The 17330-nt window shown below is 42.2% G+C and overlaps 1 protein-coding gene across 8 annotated transcripts in view; it reads right to left on the bottom strand.

Annotated features, from left to right (window-relative positions):
* The window catches only part of SIPA1L1 (signal induced proliferation associated 1 like 1), a 175446-nt gene that overhangs the window by 14352 nt on the left and 143764 nt on the right, over positions 1–17330 (bottom strand). For 6 of the 8 annotated variants that reach the window (XM_081185845.1, XM_081185844.1, XM_081185841.1 and 3 more), the window contains 5 exons: positions 14599–14717; positions 12313–12431; positions 9646–10091; positions 6505–6741; positions 4808–4973 (listed from right to left, as the gene is read on the bottom strand). In XM_081185845.1, coding sequence (XP_081041971.1) covers positions 4808–4973; positions 6505–6741; positions 9646–10091; positions 12313–12431; positions 14599–14717 — 1087 coding nt within the window. The remainder of the gene's footprint in view (positions 1–4807; positions 4974–6504; positions 6742–9645; positions 10092–12312; positions 12432–14598; positions 14718–17330) is intronic. The other 2 variants (XM_081185846.1, XM_081185843.1) reach the window with 1 other exon arrangement.

The raw sequence follows: 17330 nt of genomic DNA on the forward strand, positions 1-17330 counted from the left end.
AGGTCCCAGCAATCCGCAAACTCCCGTGTCAAATATTCCACAAGGTTGTCTCTTTCATTCTCCGGAATCAGTCTTAATTTTAAGTTTCTCTCTTTCCTCTGTAACTCCCACAAGGCCAAAGTTGCATCATGCTCATAGACCTTCTTGGCAAGTGGCTCTAATTTCTCCTGCGTCTCTCCAGCAGTGGCTTTGGCCTCTTCGGCAATTTGACGCGTGGTGGCGTTTTCCTCGACCAGTTTGTTTATAGATTCTGTATTCTGGTTTAATCTTGTTGATATTTCTGTTAATTTTTGTGTGTTCTCTGAAGTCTGTTTTGTCAGAGACTCCAGAGTCTGGTTTATCTTAAGCAAAGCTTCTGTCACAGCTTCCATAGAAACGGCTGCTCCTTTGTCTTGTCCTGTTGTTCCAGCTAATCCGGCTGTTGCGCCTGAGATTGAGCCTCTTTTCTTTGCTTGTTGCAGCTGCAACTGTTGTTGTTGTTGTTGTTGCTTGGTCTTAGCTCTTGTAGCTATCTCTTCTTGTGGTCCACTCATGTCAAGGTCAATTCCCACGGGATTTATTCTCCCTTGGAAAATTCCACTGTCTTAGGCCGTGCCGGACTTTACTTTATCCTCTAGAGGGAGCAAATCAAAATGGCCATAGAAGGAAGTTTCCAAATACAAGAACAAAGGAGACAGTCCAAGATGTAGAAAGAAAGGAGATTAACCCAGTCAAAGTCAATGTTGCTAAAGTCTTATAACTTCCAATTGCCACAGTTACCCAGTATACTGTTTATACTGTTTCTTCTTATAATGTACAAAAGTCAGGCACTGTGGAAACTTTGTATCAAGGTGTCACTTCACAGGGAAAAGTCAGCTCAGTGTACTAAAAAGGCAGACCGTTTCAAGCTTTCAAATAGATGAGATAGCAGAGGTTTTTTCCTCCAAATAAATCATGCAGTTATTAGTCGAATTCACCTCCCCTCTGCCCTGCTTGCTAGAGGGGAGATCAAGGGTCTAAATGTCCGGTTTATATGATCAAAGAGCAGGTCTAAACGGATGCAAGTTTAGAGTTCCGTTGCTTTCACTTTCATGCAGTCGGGGGGAGGCAGACTTCCTTTGTTTAAATCCCCCCGTTTTTAGCCCAATTTCTGAAATTTAAAGGGTCCCGATTGTTTTCCAGCTCTTACTCACGGGAATTCAGTCCAGATTTTCTTTTCAGGAAGGAATCGGCGCTCTCCGCTTATGGCGACGCGGCTTCACTTCGCAGGCTGGGTAGCGACTCTCAGCACCGCGCTCTCTCCCGATGTCGATCCGTAGCCTTTAAAAAGGCTCTTTCACGGTACCGGGGGGCGCGAAGGTGCCCACCGAGTCTCCTTGTTCTCAGGCTTCAGCGCCTGGGATTTTAGGGGTCCCCCGCTCGCCGTAGCGGGTAAGACCCGAACTTGCGAAGCAGTCCTTCTCCGGAGCTCGGAGGTAGGACCGCCATTAAGCGCTGGCACCGACCGGAAGTCCTCTGCTGTCCCCAGCTTTTGGGTGCAGGCTGCTGCCCGCAAGCCTTGCGAGCCCGCGGGACATCCCGCCGGGCTTGCAAGACTTGGGATAGCTTCCTGAAGCCTGGAGAGCGAGAGGGGTCGGTGCGCACGGACCCCTCTCGCTCTCCAGGCTTCAGCAAAAGCCTGCATTCGCACCATAGGACGCACACACATTTCCCCTTCATTTTTGGAGGGGAAAAAGTGCGTCCTATAGTGCGAAAAATACGGTACCTCCAAATCAGAAGCTTATTAATTATTTCTCCTGTAGGAATTTTTTTGAATCCTTACATTCTGTATTTTTGTATGTACAAAAGTTATCCAAGAGTTGTTGTGGATAAAAGCCATAGTGTAGGGCAAACTACTTCTTCTTCTTTTGTCTGAGAGCTGCGTGCCACCAACACTTTCTCACTTCCACACCCAGAACAGATACACACAGCTCCTTTCCTCAATTGCTGGGGCAGTTATTGCCACCTCTCCATTCATTAAGATTAATCTGATGAGTAGGGAGGGGTCAATTTGCATGCCCTTCAGGGCTTCAAAGAGAGGTTTAAAAGTTCTCTACCTACTCCAATGCTGTGACTGCATACTTTTTCTCATTTCCTTCTACTGCTGCCAAAATTGCTGGGGCCATTGGGGTGGGGTGGGGGGACACAAAATTAGCTGGGAGGGCTGTACCTGGTCCCCAGGGCAGAAGTACTCATCCCTGAAGTGAGTTGCTCCTGTATGGCTTGTTTATGAGAAGAGAGGAGGAGAAAAGAGAAGAGACCTCAAACATAGGAAGATGCTTTATACAGAATCAAGAACATTGGTCCATCTAGCTTGGTATGGTCTTCAATGGCTGGCAGTGGGTCTCCAGGGTTTCAGGCAAGGGTCTCAAGGCAGCTACTCTACCACTGTACCAATGCATATGAGTATCTTTAGAGAGAGAAAGAGCAAGCCCACTCTGCTACTGCATGTCTTCTGCCAAAAGTTCTACAGTTGTTCAGGCATGGTGGTAACTCAGAAGCTTGGCAGACAAACAACTTATCAAAGAGGTAAAACTCTTTCTGGACCAGACCTCACTTTACACTGCAGATGCTGAACCATATGGCCATTGTGTACTTGGATTTTTAAAAATCCCCACCTAATGAGATGTGCCTGAGACAAACGTGGGGGTTGCGGGGGAGGAGCTTCACAAACTTTTTTTTGCCATTTATGAAAAGTGCTCCCCTTAGCAATTTTAGGACGCGACGGAGTGGGTGTTGCAGCACAAGTTCTTCTCTTGGACTGGAAGCACTTTGCCAAAAGAAGAGGAGTCACTCTGCAGGGACTCAGTAGCACGGCCCCTCCCCTTCTTCTGACAGCCTGAAAGTGAAGGAAATTATATAAAAGAGCGGCTAAGAAAGAAAGAAGCGTCCCCTCAGAAAACAGCTAATCTTGAACAAAGAGAATGTAAGTGCTCGTAATGAACTCTTTCAAGGAGTTAGGGAAGAGCTATCTTAATGCCCTTGTCTACTAAGAGGATTTTTTAAATAAAGAGAATAGGCAGTAATAGTAACACTGGTATCAGGATTCATGAATTTTGGCAGGTTATTTGTTTAAACTAGGGACTACCGTCTAAATGAGGAAAATAATTTGAGAGAGAGCAGACTCCATTGATCATGAGGAGTTCCACAAGAGACATGTACTAACAGCTACTAGGACAATCAATCATTTAAATGATTAGCAATTTTGTGGAAAGAGAACAGTCCTTGTCTGACAAGTCATGAGAAAGTTGTTCATCTTTCCCCTCAAAATGCCAGTAGGCAGTTGGGTGGGGGGAATACTTGCCTGTGGCAATTTGCCTTTGCTCCAGCCTCAAAGACAACACTGAAAAATAATCTGTATATGGAACCTTATACTTACAAGTTTTAATAAGCCTCTTTGGGTTTTGACAAGCAAAGAAAGAAGTTGCGAGTGCCCTCTTTTGCATGGTTGCTGTGGAAACCATTTAGTCTCTGACAAGCTTGAAATGTTAAGCAGTGGCTTTCAGCACAGAGGCCTTAGAAATCAAGGCTCTTTCTTCAAGATTATTCATTGGATGTTTAAAGATGGTTAAGTCATTAGTACTTCTGGTGAAACCTTAAGGAATTGTTCTGGGTGGATTTATTTCAAGTGTTTTAAAGTTTGGGAAGCAATTTTGGCCCTCACAAAACGAGGCATGGGTTCAGTAGAAAAGTTCTGCTCACTCCAACCATGCCATTACTCAAGAGCTCTGATCAGAAAAGTGGAAGAGCCACTCAACTGAATGAAGGCGGCCTTTGGAAGAAAACATTCCATTAGCACTAGTGGCTTTTTAGCAAGTGATACCTCCTTCTGATAAAAGGCTGCATGCAGAACTATGAGGTGCAATTGTGGCACCTGCTAATGCAGTACATTGAAACCTTCCCTAACTAAAACTCCCCAAGAACCAAAGGAGGCTAGTGGCAATGTTGTAATTCATGAAGAAAATTCACACCCTGTCAGAAGCTCTGTGCCATTCATCTGACCACAGATCAGGCTGTAAAAGGTTTCCATGAGATGCTGTTAAGATGCTGTAATGTGAGATACCACGAAAGCTCTTTAAAACAGAAAGCATTCATCTCCTTCCCTACTCTGTCTGGTGTTGAACCACAGTAGCATTTTCTAATCTAGCAGATGTTCAGAAACTTTCAGATTTAGTGTTTTACTCAGCCTAGAAATACAGCGGGTTTGGAAAGGGTTGCCGAAAAGGGCAACTCCATTAAGCCCAAATGAGAATAAACTTGGTGGGCTTCTCTGGAGATTTTGTTTCACAAAACACAAAAGATGCCCTATTCCTTGTGGCCCAAACCAACCCTGAGGAGTGCAAAAGCAGACACACCTTGGCAAATCTCTAGGCACATAGGAATGCAGTTGGGAGAAAGTGGTTCTTAAGATATGCTACTACCATGCCATGTAAGATCAGGACTAGACCTTTGAACCGAGTCTGAGAAAGCAATCAGAAGCCCTTCAAGAAAATTAAGGGAATCTCTCTGGCCAAATCAAGTTAACATCCTGGCCATGACACTCAGAACCCACTGATCAATTATTTACAGGAAATGCAAGTTAATGTATGGGAAAGGTAACTGACAGTTGTAGCTTTTATTGCGCACCGTGACTCCCACAGTTGTTTATACTTAATCATAAAAAGAGATAAGCTCAGCAGTCATGGGACTGCAGAAAACCTGCTCTTTCACACCAACTGCAGCAGCTGCTGGCTGGCCTTGACATCCTCTTCTCAGCAGGAAGGCGATGATACCATTCTGTAACACCTACCTTAAAGTTTTTCTGAGACTCTGGTGTCGGGCTGTCTAGATCTATTAGCTTTTTCAGCTCTTCCTCGATATTTGACTTAGATGCACGCTTTGGTGAGGCACGAAGATCTCTGGCTGATGCGCGCAACCGAGGATGTGCCATTTCATTGCCATCGCTTTGGTGACGCCTTTAAAGGAAGGAAGATAAACACTTAGGAATCCAAGCCCCTGGGGCCAGACCTTTGCAGCACCCTCCTGTTATTCAGAGAAAATGTTTGCATAGAAGGTGGGCACTTGGATGGGGAGAGGGACTGAGAAAAGGTGTATAGGAATGCCTGTTTAAAGGAATAAACCTGTTAGGTACATTGACTTTTCCATATCTCTATAAGAAGCTCATCCTAATAGCAGAAAGGCTGACCACATTGCCACCGTATAACCACAGTTAAGGCAACTGACACCAGACTATCACCTTCCTGGCTAATGTGAAGCCGTATGATTATCAAAGAGATGTCTAAGAGGCTTTGCTGCTATCATTCCCTTTGCTTTGGTTTTGCTTAGTACCATTTCAGCATCCCAACCACATGCCTTCTTGAGAACAGTCTTAACACTACTACCTGTATTCAAGCCCTTTTTAGTCAATCTGTAACCTAGTCTGCCCCCTCTGTAATGCTTTACGACTTGGAATGTAACCTTTGACCTTACTTTCATTTTACCCATGATGGCACTCTGCTGCATGAGCCCTCATCCTGACTCTTCAATTATGATCTCGGTTCTCGACATAGCGCCAGTTCTTGGCATAAAAGAGCGGCTCTTTTTCCACAATAGCTAAAAACCTAATTGGCAAATCCTTTTGAAATAGTACAAAAGGAAAATACCCTATTCAGATCATCTTTGAAAGCCCATATTTGCAAAACCCTGTTGTTGCAGTCTCCCCACTGGCCCCCAGTATTCCCACCGGCACTCAGTTGAAGGGTTATTGGCATTATTTGCAGGGGGGTGTGGAGTTTCTTTTTCACCAGTAAGAGTTGTCCACAAATCCACTCACCAGCTCTGATGAGTAGGATGGCCAGCAGGACACAGATTCTCCTGCTTTATGTTGTGGTTTGGAGAAAATTAGGGATAACAGGCTCCCTCCCACTCTTTCTTACCTTTCCCATATCCTAGCACACATGAGATAAGACTCAACTCTAATTTAAGCTCTCTGCATAGAGAGATGAATGGTGGTAACCATACAAAATGGCTGATACACACCAAGGCAATATTGGGGGATTGCTGATTAACTTGACTTGAAACGCTTTGTGCTGCAGTTCAGTTTCTATTACCAAAGCCACTTTTTCTAAACACTTTTTCTAAAGCTCCTCCTCTCAATACATTTAAAAACTGCAGTTGGAGGATCCTAAACACTACTGGAGAATTTTTGGTATTTTTCAGTTCAATTAAAATATCCTGCCATAGGATAAAATGTGCAATTGAAGAGATAGAACAAGAGTTTTAAAATTCATTAAATTAAACCATTTTACTTCAGTTATTTGAACACTCTAATAATCTCCATAGAATTCTTAGATGAGTTTTTGCTCTACAGCTCCTTTAAGAGCTTAAATCACTGTACTACCCCTTAAAAGAGTTTCCCCCCATAATGTATCAAATTACTATACATTTTAGAGGCCTCTTCATGTTGAAAATTAGCACCCACCAGAACAGAACAAAAAATGCTCTTACTTTCTGGAATCCATAAACCCCACAGAGTTTATTGTCCCCTCAGGTTTTTTCCATCCAATCAAGTACTTGCTAGTAGCACCCTGGCGTGGGTAGAAAGTCCTAGGACCAGAGGAGGAGGAAGAAGAGGAGAAAGAAGGCGCAAGCTGTGGTGAAGTGGCAGAATGAAGCTCTTCTTTAGGTGAACTTCTGGCACTGGTGAAAACAACGGGACTGGCAGAGTGTCGGGAACTCATGGTACTGGGAGAGAAGCATAACAAAGGCAAAGCTTAAGTGTACATGCCGACATCACGTGCAATTAATTTCAAAGCTGCATTTTGTCATGCTGGGCAGATACCTTTGCTGCCTTAAAAAAAACAAAAACACCACAGCTGGAAAACAAATCATTCACCCTGTTCAATTAGAGGCACAGAAAGATTAACTACACAACTTGGTTACCTATCAGGAGACCCACCCATCCCTAATCCATCCCTTGCATCAAACTTAGTAAGAGAGAGAAATGACTCTGCAGACTAACTAGTTTTCTCTCATCGTGTTTGTTCCTGTGGCAAAACTGTGATGTGGGATGGGCTTGGTGTGTCTTTATGTGCAAGACTGGTACAGCACGCTAGGACACTCTCATGTTATTCAGCCTCCATTTGGCTTTTAAGAATCCAGACATAAATCCACTGTGTGGTAACATATTCCCATATGGAGGGGACGTAAGAGAGGACTTCCCTGAGCAAAAACTATGATGTGAGAAACTGCTCTAAGAAATTACTCATTCTGATTTATTCGGCTGTTATCTTAGATTCCCAGTTTTCCACCGACTGATTTGCTTTGTTGCTCTGAGGTCACGCCAGGTCTAAAAGATTTTGCTGAATGTAGCTGCCCAGCTTCTTCTGTGACTCTCAAGAAACAGCATGTTCTTCCAAACTGAAATGCACTCCAATACTGCCTATTCAAACACTGGGAATGGTAAGGGAGAGAACAGCTCTTCTGCATCATTACATCATGCCAAGGTTGTGTTGGGAAGGCAGGTCTTTGCAGTGCACTAACCAGTTTACAGAGAAGCTGTCTGGTGATTTCATATCTTTTCACAGCTCCAAACGGGAAAGTGCTCTTTCCCATTATACACATTGCTTCCTGGGCTGTCCTTCACTTAAACATTGGTCCTATTAATATTTACAGAACAATCCTATAGATGTCTACTCAGAAGCAAGCCCCAATGAGTTCAATGACACATGCTTCCAGATTTTAAATAGGATTGCAGCCTTATTATTATTATTTACATCGTCCTGTTTAAAGGGTTCTAAACCACTTGGTAACTACTCGAGAATGCTAGGATTACACAGCAATGATAAATGACCCTGCCTACTATATAGCAAAAATAAATAAACTTGAGAAGCCAGCATATATTACAAATGCTTGCAACAAATGTTGTTTCCTATTTATTCCCTAGAAAAAGCAGATAAGATGATGGAAAAGATAAATGGCCTGAAGAAACCATCATTTCAAATGCTGAGTGCTTGTGCTGCAGAACACTGTGTTGGTGACATAAATTCAGCAACACCGTCAGTGTTTACGCCTGTGTTTTAAATGTACATTAAGGCCTTCTCTACATCTAAAATTCAAGATGGGGGCGGGGCGGGGGAAGAAGAGATCTTATCAGAGGTGAATCACTGTTTTACAAAATGGATGGTTGTCTAATGCTATAGATGCTAGTTCTAAGATTTCAGAAATTGAAGAAAAGATTCAGACAGATCACCATGTGATGAATCTATTTTTCTCAACATGCAGTTGAAGAGGGTGAAGTCATCAGACTGACAAATCCCCACAAAAAGGGCTAGGTTGAAAAGGCAACGAACACTGCACCAGTCTGCAAGTCAGCTTCTTAAGATAATAAAATTAAGAGGACAAGTATATATGAGTAGATATTAATGTATAGATATAAATAGATATAGAAATTTCTACATTAAGAAGCACTCTGTTTGAATGGCAGCAATCTTAATATCCATAGAGAAATGACAAGATAATTGGTGTGTTGAGGAATGCTAATCCTGTTTGAAAAAAGTTGGTATGTTGAAGGAAAGGCTATTTACATTATTAGGTGATGCATCTATCCTTGTCATAGCTAGCTTTCTAACAGAAAAATCAAACCAAAGTGGAACCTCCTCTCGCCTCTACAAGGGTTATTCATTTTGTCCAGATAAAGTCATGGACATCCCTGGGAATATTTCTGGGTTTGGGTGGGTGTATTAATACTCCAAATTTTTAAAAAAGCTAGTTTCTCACAAAACAAATGAGCAGAAGCCTGTCTGCACATTTTTGCCTCATCTCTCATGTTCTATAAATGCTAGAAACATAGGTCTCATCCACACTGGAGTTTAATGTGAAATTGAAGCTGCTTGTGTATCTATATTATCTGCCTCATCCTGCTGTTTTTGGACTACAACTCCCATCACCCCAAGCTCTCAGGACCAGTGGTCAGGAATGATGGAAATTGTGGTCTGAAAACAACTGGAGACCCAAGTTTGGGAAATCCTGGCCTAAGGCTTTGCTTGTACTCATTCCAGCTCATAGACCATGGTTTAAACATTATGTGTGAACCAGTAGCACTGTAGTGCAAGTCTGAAGTTCCTTTAGAAAGGTTCCAGCATTCTGTAGACTTTACACATCCAGGTCCCATACCTGGATGTAAAGTAATATACACTAGCCTTAAATTTAATGTGGTGTATGTGTGTGAGGGAGAGAGGGGGAGAGAGACAGAGAGAAGGAAGGAGATGAGCTGGAAAGGAAATAGAACAGACAATCCTGTAACCTATTCCCAATCACTGAAGCTATGATTAAGAGATCAAGAGCATCATATTCGCACAAGCCTTGTACATCTGCAACATTGTGTACACTGTAACATAATGTATATTTCTGCCATGCTCAGATCCAGATTCCCATGTGGTCCAAGACCCCCCTACAATAAAGGAAAGCAATCTCCATCCACATATGGAAATATTAAACTTGCTTCCTATTTCCAAACTCTCCACATTGTGCCTCTCTTCAAAGTGCTGGGCTGCCAAGAATCACAGGTATGTCATTATCCATAGCACTCACTCCCCATGTCTGCTAGAAAGATCTAGAGACACCAATCATCATTTTAAAGAATATTACCTTGTATGGGAAACGGCATCACTAAGGCTAAAAGCACTGTTCTCTCTTGTTAAAGGGTTGGAGGCTGGTTGGCTTTTGGTATGAATGTCCAAGCTTAACGAAGACTCTGTCTTCCTGTCCATCATGTGGCTGTCTTTTTCTAAAGTCCGGTCTGCAATAGAGACTACTTCACTGGAACTGTGCCATAGTGGTGCCACTTTCTCTTTTACAAGTCCTGATCGGGGAGATGTTGCCGAGTTGCCCAGGGAGGCTGTGCTGCCATGGCTGGGGCCGTAGGAGGTGGTATCAATGCCACTGTCAGCAGAAGTACCTTGAAGATAGTTGTAGCTATTCAGCTCTGACTCAGTCCTATCTCCACTGTCATACCACTTCTCCTCACTGTGGACACTGGATGCATTGCTGGACAGCGTGTTGCTGCTTGAATGACTGGAGTAGTGGCTATCAGACTGTAAAAAGGGGAGAAATTGTAGATAAATTCAAGGTTTCGGGAGAAAATAAAATAAAATGGGAATAACTGTACAGTACTGAAGACCAAACATCCATAAGCTCAAATATAAAATTAACAAGAACAAAATTCATGAACGCTGAACTCAAGACTTATGCTACAAGAGTTATAAGTCTGAAACATCCACCAACAGACCACTTTATAAATGAAACAACCATTTCCACAATAATTTTCAGGCAGGACGCAGGTGGCGCTGTGGTCTAAACCACTGAGCCTCTTGGGCTTGCCAATCAGAAGGTTGGCGGTTCGAATCCCTGTGACGGGATGAGCTCCTGTTGCTCTATCCCATCTCCTGCCAACCTAGCAGTTTAAAAGCATGCCAATGCAAGTAGATAAATATGTACTGCTGTGGCGGGAAGGTAAACAGTGTTTCCATGCGCTCTGGCTTCCATCACGGTGTTCCGTTGCACCAGAAGCATTTTAGTTATGCTGGCCACATGACCCAGAAAGCTGTCTGCAGACAAATGCTTGCTCCCTCTGCCTGAAAATGAGATGACTGCCGCACCCCATAGTTGCCTTTGACTGGACTTAACCGTCCAGGGGTCCTTTACCTTTTTACCTTTACAATAATTTTCCATCAATTTGCTTTGAAATGCAAGTAAGTCCACTTTAAATTCATCGTTTAATATATTCATATTCAAACAAAGCAGAACGATTTGTCGTATTGTCAGAAAGAAAAAAATCATTAATGGAAAGTTATGAGCATGAAAATCTACATGTTCAGAGCTGACCCAGGTGAAATGAACCACAAGGATTCCAAGACAGGATTCAGATGTTCAAGACATCAGGGGAATTCCAACAAACACACCAAACAATCAACATCCTATGCATTTCACAGCATCGGAAGTGAAACTTTTGCATCGTTCCTCAAGGCAGCTGTATGCCAGTTAAAGCAACTGATTAATGAAGGAGTTAGGACAGCAGCAGCTCAGTATATAAGAAGCCATGCTGAAGAATATGGATAAAACAAGTTACACTGGCAAATGTCTGCAAGGTGTGTGTCAGAGAGAGAAAGAGAGAGAGAGAGAGAGAGAGAGAGAGAGAGAGAAAGCTTCAAATGCAAAAGTGTGATGGTATGTACTATTAAAATAAAAAAGGATTTTAATGGTTTGTGGGAAATTCCTAGTTCTCGGACTAGTTTCTTCCCCTTTAGAAATCTGGCAATGCATCAATCTTTGCACATTGGTACAAGGGTCGTGTTTGTGCACTTTCGAGAGTGTGGATTAGTCAGTCAAACACCACAAGAGCTTAGGACTAAAACTGTGAGTCAGTTCACATGTCATGGTAAGCCATGGGTTATGGCTTGCTGTGAACAAGCAGTGGGCTAGAACACGCTGCTCAGTTGCTCCCACTCTGCGCCATTTTGTTTGGAGCTGGGAGAAACAACTGTGAAGATAGACTCAGCATCACTTGTGAAAGAACACTTGTTTCTTCCCAAACAAACCATGAACAGAAGCAAAGATTTGTAGAGCAACTGCTCATGGCTTGTTTGCATGTAACGCAAAGCTTATGGTTTGTTTCTCCTGGCTCCAGGAAGGGCAGAGCAATGCAGGATTGAATGAGAAGCACACACTCGTAAGCTGCTCATTCTTGGCAAGCCATAGTTTATTACCATGACATGTGAATCAGATCTCTCCAAGCAGAAATATTCAAAAGAAAAGTTAAGGCAGCAGGAATGAATCACAGAATTGTAGAGTTGGAAGGTACCTCCCCAAGAGTCATCTAGTCCAAACCCCTGCAATGCAGGAATCTCAACTAAACAGAATGAAAAAAAGAATATAGGGCTATAAATAGTTTGCTGAAAGAACATAGTAATGTTGGTAAGTCACCAAAGTCTCGCTTGTGGAATGCGCAACAAGCCAGAGGGATTGAGCAGGAGGAATCTTATTTCTAGAATAATGAAGGTTCCCACAGATCTTTGGACTATCACACTATACTGGAGCATAACTCTACTTTTGAGTTGGCAGCAAAACATTTCTATTAATAAACTTTATCTTAAAGCTGCATTTAGCTCTTAAAATACTGAGGTCAGCTCTACTGCCTGTTCCTCCATACTCTTAACAAGGACGTACAGGTTCAGGGAAAGTGAAGGATATTTTACCTTCGGAGAACTGCAGGGAGAGCAAAACAACTTTGCACAACAATTTTGAAAGTGGACTTACATGGCCCTGCTTATTTGGAGACAAGTGGACTACTGGATCTTGCCTCATCAGCCTTCCAGTGGGGCTCTCTCTGAAGGATGGCAGCACCTTCGACACTGCAGGGAGATGGCATGTTGGTTCTGTAATGCAGCATGGAATACAGCATTTGCTTTCAGGAAGTTTGGCATTAAAAAAGAAAGAAGCTTAGAACCAAGAGAACTTAAAGCAGAATATGCTTTCTCATCATCGGCAAAATTATTGTACCAGCAATAGGCCTTGACAACTTTTAAATACACTACAAAAAACAGCAATATATAAACAATGAAGTAAAAAAAGAGTACGCCACCTCTTCACCTCCTGAGCTAAAGTTCCTTACCTGATACAGTTTGTATCTTAATTATTTCGAACTACATAATTAGAATCAACCTTTTTTTTTTTAAAGACTGTATATGAGAGAGTACTTTTAACTACCTTAAAACAGGAAACTAAAATATTCAAAGAGACCAACAGGTATCACTGTATTTGGGTTTCTACCTATGACATTGTCCTTTCACTCCAAAACCACAATTTTTCCTTTCTACCTGTTCCATTTTGTTCAGGTTGATATGGGGGCATTTTAGTTTCCACAGCAGATTTTTTTTGGGCAGCTATGCTCAGTGCCAACATTAACACACAAGGGAGGGTCTGCAAAAGTAATTCTGAGTAAGATTAACTTTACACATGTTGTTACCATCTCAACAGTATAAAAACACATGTGATTAAAGTATTCTGCCAAAATGGAAACTAGAGATCAGTATAATCACAGGTTTTTCCTGTTAAGCAGATATGGGGGATGGGGAATTACCAGATGGCTTTAATAATAAGGCGCAGCTCACTGAGCCTCTGAAGTTACTAGAACAAAAGTGTATCTTTTGAATCTGAGAATCGCATTTCATTTCCTGAACTCCTGAGGCATTCGCTGAATACTTCAATCTGTCTCGAAGCCTACCTTATTTACACAGTAGCAGTATGTTGTGATGACAAGAATGATAGTAAGAGCTGAGCATCTTCAGCTTCTCTTCTGGCATTCAGCTAAGCTAGGACAATGGAGTTACCCCCACCCACCAATCTAGCTGTCAATTATGGATACCTAGGATAACAGGAAGGATCTCCCAACTCCCAATTATTCTAGGAAGTCACAGAACCTTTCTGTTTTCAAGGTAACATCATATGGAATTTAACTTTTGTTCAGGCTCTGATGTGGTATTCCAGGTAGTTAGATAAGCCCCTACAGAGAAGTTGAGCCTGTGTCAAATCTTATAGTTTTGGGAATCAGGTTGTCTCACAACTTCTTTTGTTTTATTTTTAAAATATCCAGTCCAAGTACCACCATTTCCAGCTCCTATTCTTCTTTGCCTACATTCCCGCAATACACAAACCATGCCAGTTTGACCTGAGAACTAATGATGCAACGGACTTCCCTCCCAGACCTAACAGATACCAGGCTGGATGCGTCGCATTTGGTGTACTGCCAACCAGGAAGCCACACTCTCCACGCTGGAATCCTTATCAAAGCTAGTCACACTGTATCAGTGTCACTGCCAAGATGAATGAAACCATAGTAAAATTCCTATTAATGCAAAAGCCTCAGCAGGATCTACCAGTGTCAGGTCACTGCTTCAGTAGCTACAAACGAAGAGAAACAGGTCCATGTACTGAGATGCCAAATGAAGGCTTAACTTCATTTAATCTACTGAGTGCTGAGGATCTTTCTTTAATCTAACTACTTAACTGCAACGCACCGTGCAAATACACCCAGCAGTACAAAATGATTCTCACCCAACTGTACATTTTTACTTATATTTTATCTGCATTAAAAAATAATAATCTGTACATGGGTTGTTTATACTTTCAACCATCTAACAGTCAGCATATAGCACCATTAGAAAGGAAGCACTACAAAAAGAGCTACAGAAAAGGTAAAAATTAAATTAAGCTGATGCAGTGCTGAAAAGAGATGAGGGTAAATAAGCAGTAAGGCCAAGTAATATTTGTGCCTGCACCGCTGCTTCTTAAAAGACGCCCCAGGCACTGAACCATTATAACTGATCTATTCTCTAGAGAACTTCATTTCTACATCACATGATGTTCCCAGGTCTCAAGGACACAAAGTGCAGATGACAGTATACCTCACATTTCATCATTCATTCTCACTAACAGGGGTAACATTAAAAAAAAATATGGAATTGCTCCTTTTAAGGAAGGAACAGGTTGCCAAAGTCATCTTGTGGGGGAAACCATTTAACTTCTGCAGAAGTTATTGCTTACCCATTTGGTCAGCAATGCTATCCTCACTTCTCTGCCAACTGGGGGTGGATTTGCCACTGCCACTCGTATCTGTGTTCTGCCTGTCGATGGAGGCAGGAGATCTTCTACTCATTCCAAACCTGAGGTAAATAATTATTCTTTAGTTCCATACATGGTAAATGTGGTATACAGCAAACATCTCTTTACATCAAGAAGCCATACTTACACAATGCACTTCTGATACAAATGGTGTTGTTTTTTTTTTTAAAAAAGCTATGCTTTTCTTATTGTGGAGGTTTCTGACTTTCCATTTCTAGGATTATGAATTGAGAATATACTTCAACTGCCAAACATCCTCCATAGGTAAACTCCACTACTGCTAGCCAAGTGTATGAAGAGCCAGGATTTAAAGGACTGTGGTAATAACTAACACAAACATGAAATATGTGATCTTGTGATGCCCATTCCTGCACAGAGAAAAGTCTGAAAGATGGAACAAGAACAACAAATACTCCTTTCATGGCTAGCCCCAAAAGGGCCTCAGAGCCAAAGTCAGCTACAAAACAGAGGGCTTCAGTCATACTTAAGGATTCTCTGCAAAAGACACCTCACCATGAATTGGCTAGCAGTCCTTTCAGTAGACCTCCCAAATGTGAAAGTGCCACATGGGGGTGCATTCTGACTGGCCAAGTTTTGTATGATGCACAACTGAGATTTGTACACAGTGGAGGTGCAATCTGAGTGAGTGGGCCCATCTGTCATACCACTCCTACTTGTGACTTTGTGGGTTACTGAAGGAAAAGAACAGGTGGTGGCTCAGATTCCCACCTGGATGGAGGCAGCACAGATATCAGGGACAGCACAGTAAGACAGTGACAGGTATGGAATTATCCTGGCAGTTCCAGTGCCAGAAATGGTACCGAAAGAACTGTTGTCCCACTGAACTGGGGTGGGTACACTAATTCTAAAAATGCATCCAGGGCATCCAAATTGATCAACATTATCAGTGTGCATTTGCAGGAACTTTGCACATCTAATACATTATAATGAGACAAGCCAGGTGTGTTACGTCTGAGAGCACCTTGAGTCTCGAAGCAGTGGTAGCAGAGCAGTGCACCTGGCCTTTCCCATAGACGACACTCTCCTTGAAGCTGATTTATTTTACAACACAAATGTGATGCTCCTGAGGTGTGTAGGGTGCTGTTAGGCAGCAAAGTCCAATTGGAGAGCTTCCTTGCCCCACCCAGCCTTTTCACTGGGAAAACACTGAACAAGGGGAGAGAAAACAGTGGAATCCAATGGGTGTGCTCCCCCCACCTGGTCTTTTCTCAAGGGAAAAGTTGACAGTAAGGGGTTTCCATTCTTGAAAGCCTCAGGGTGCAACCCTATACACACTTTCCTGGGAATAATTCCCACTGAACACAATGGGATTTATGTTTGAGTAAATATGCATATGATTGCCCTGTATGATACTGGAATGCTTTTGGGAAGTGGCTGTTCATGAGTGAATTTCTGCATTCTGCTTTAGTCACTTCACTACAGCTTTCAATGTTTTTGATTGCCACTTGTATGAAACAATTGTACTCTAATTTCCTTCATACTAACAATCTGAAAATGGGTAGACTTTGTAACCACTAGATTTCAATCACTTAAACCATTCAGAACTGTTGGTTGCAATCAAATTCGTCATTCATTTTAACAATGCTATAATCCCCTGTGGCTCACAGCTTCAGCACTGGTAAATAGCCACGGAGAAAAGATGTGAGCGAGTCGACAGAAGATGAGTAACAGGGAAAGGTGATAATGAAGATTTGTTGGCCTGGTGACTATGGATAGAAAGTTTTATTCTTGCTGCTATCTTGTTTATTCAAGTTTACAATCTGAACACAGCCATAGCCAGGAATCCTACCAACTCCATCAAGGATGCAATGCATTTTCTGATTCAGACCTAGCAGCTGTCATGCAAGAATGCCATCACAACTCTGAAAGTGCATCACTGCTCCTATTCTGGGGTTCCCATTCAAAACTACAGCTAATCAAGAATGTGGAGGGACAATGGCCTTCTCATGTCCACTTGCAATACTGGATAGTATTTTTCACAAATCACAAAGTGCAAAGACATACAGGGCCAGTTGCAGTACAACATTTTACATATTCAGTATTTGCGGTTAGGTGATAGAAGATGGACAAAAAGATGTCTAGAAGTGGAAATAATTTGACAATATGTATTATCGTTTCAAAGACAATTTCATGAGCTGGGACTGTTGATAGGTTGCCTTTCAGCAACACTGTATTTCAAGACTAGAAGATAAAGTCTTCTGAAATGTTTTCACATATACTCATCAGTGGGAATTGCCTGAAAACCACCTCATGGAAGCATAATGCTATTCTGGGAACTGGCCCCATAAAACAATTATTGAATTTTAATATACGCTCTGCCTTAAGTGTTAAAGACAGGCTAAGTCAAAACAAATGCTGGTCAGTTTCTAAGCAAGCCAACTTCAAACCATGGCTTATAAAGCTGGTCTGTTTTAACTAAAGCTTGTTTCAAACCAAGATCTCTGGCTTATAGAAAACCACTCAGAATTAGGGGAAATGCTAGCAAAGTCCTTCTCCAAAAACTTGGATAAAGAGAGAAGGAGAGGGGAAAGCATGAGTTTATGAGTCTTCTCTGGGCTTCTTCCTCCTGATACACATAGCAGTAAACCATAGTTTAGTGCTATGTATGAACCAGCCCAGTGAGTTTAACAACA

Source organism: Podarcis bocagei (genome assembly GCF_964188305.1).
Source record: "Podarcis bocagei genome assembly, chromosome: 1".
In the NCBI taxonomy this organism is placed as follows: domain Eukaryota; kingdom Metazoa; phylum Chordata; class Lepidosauria; order Squamata; family Lacertidae; genus Podarcis; species Podarcis bocagei.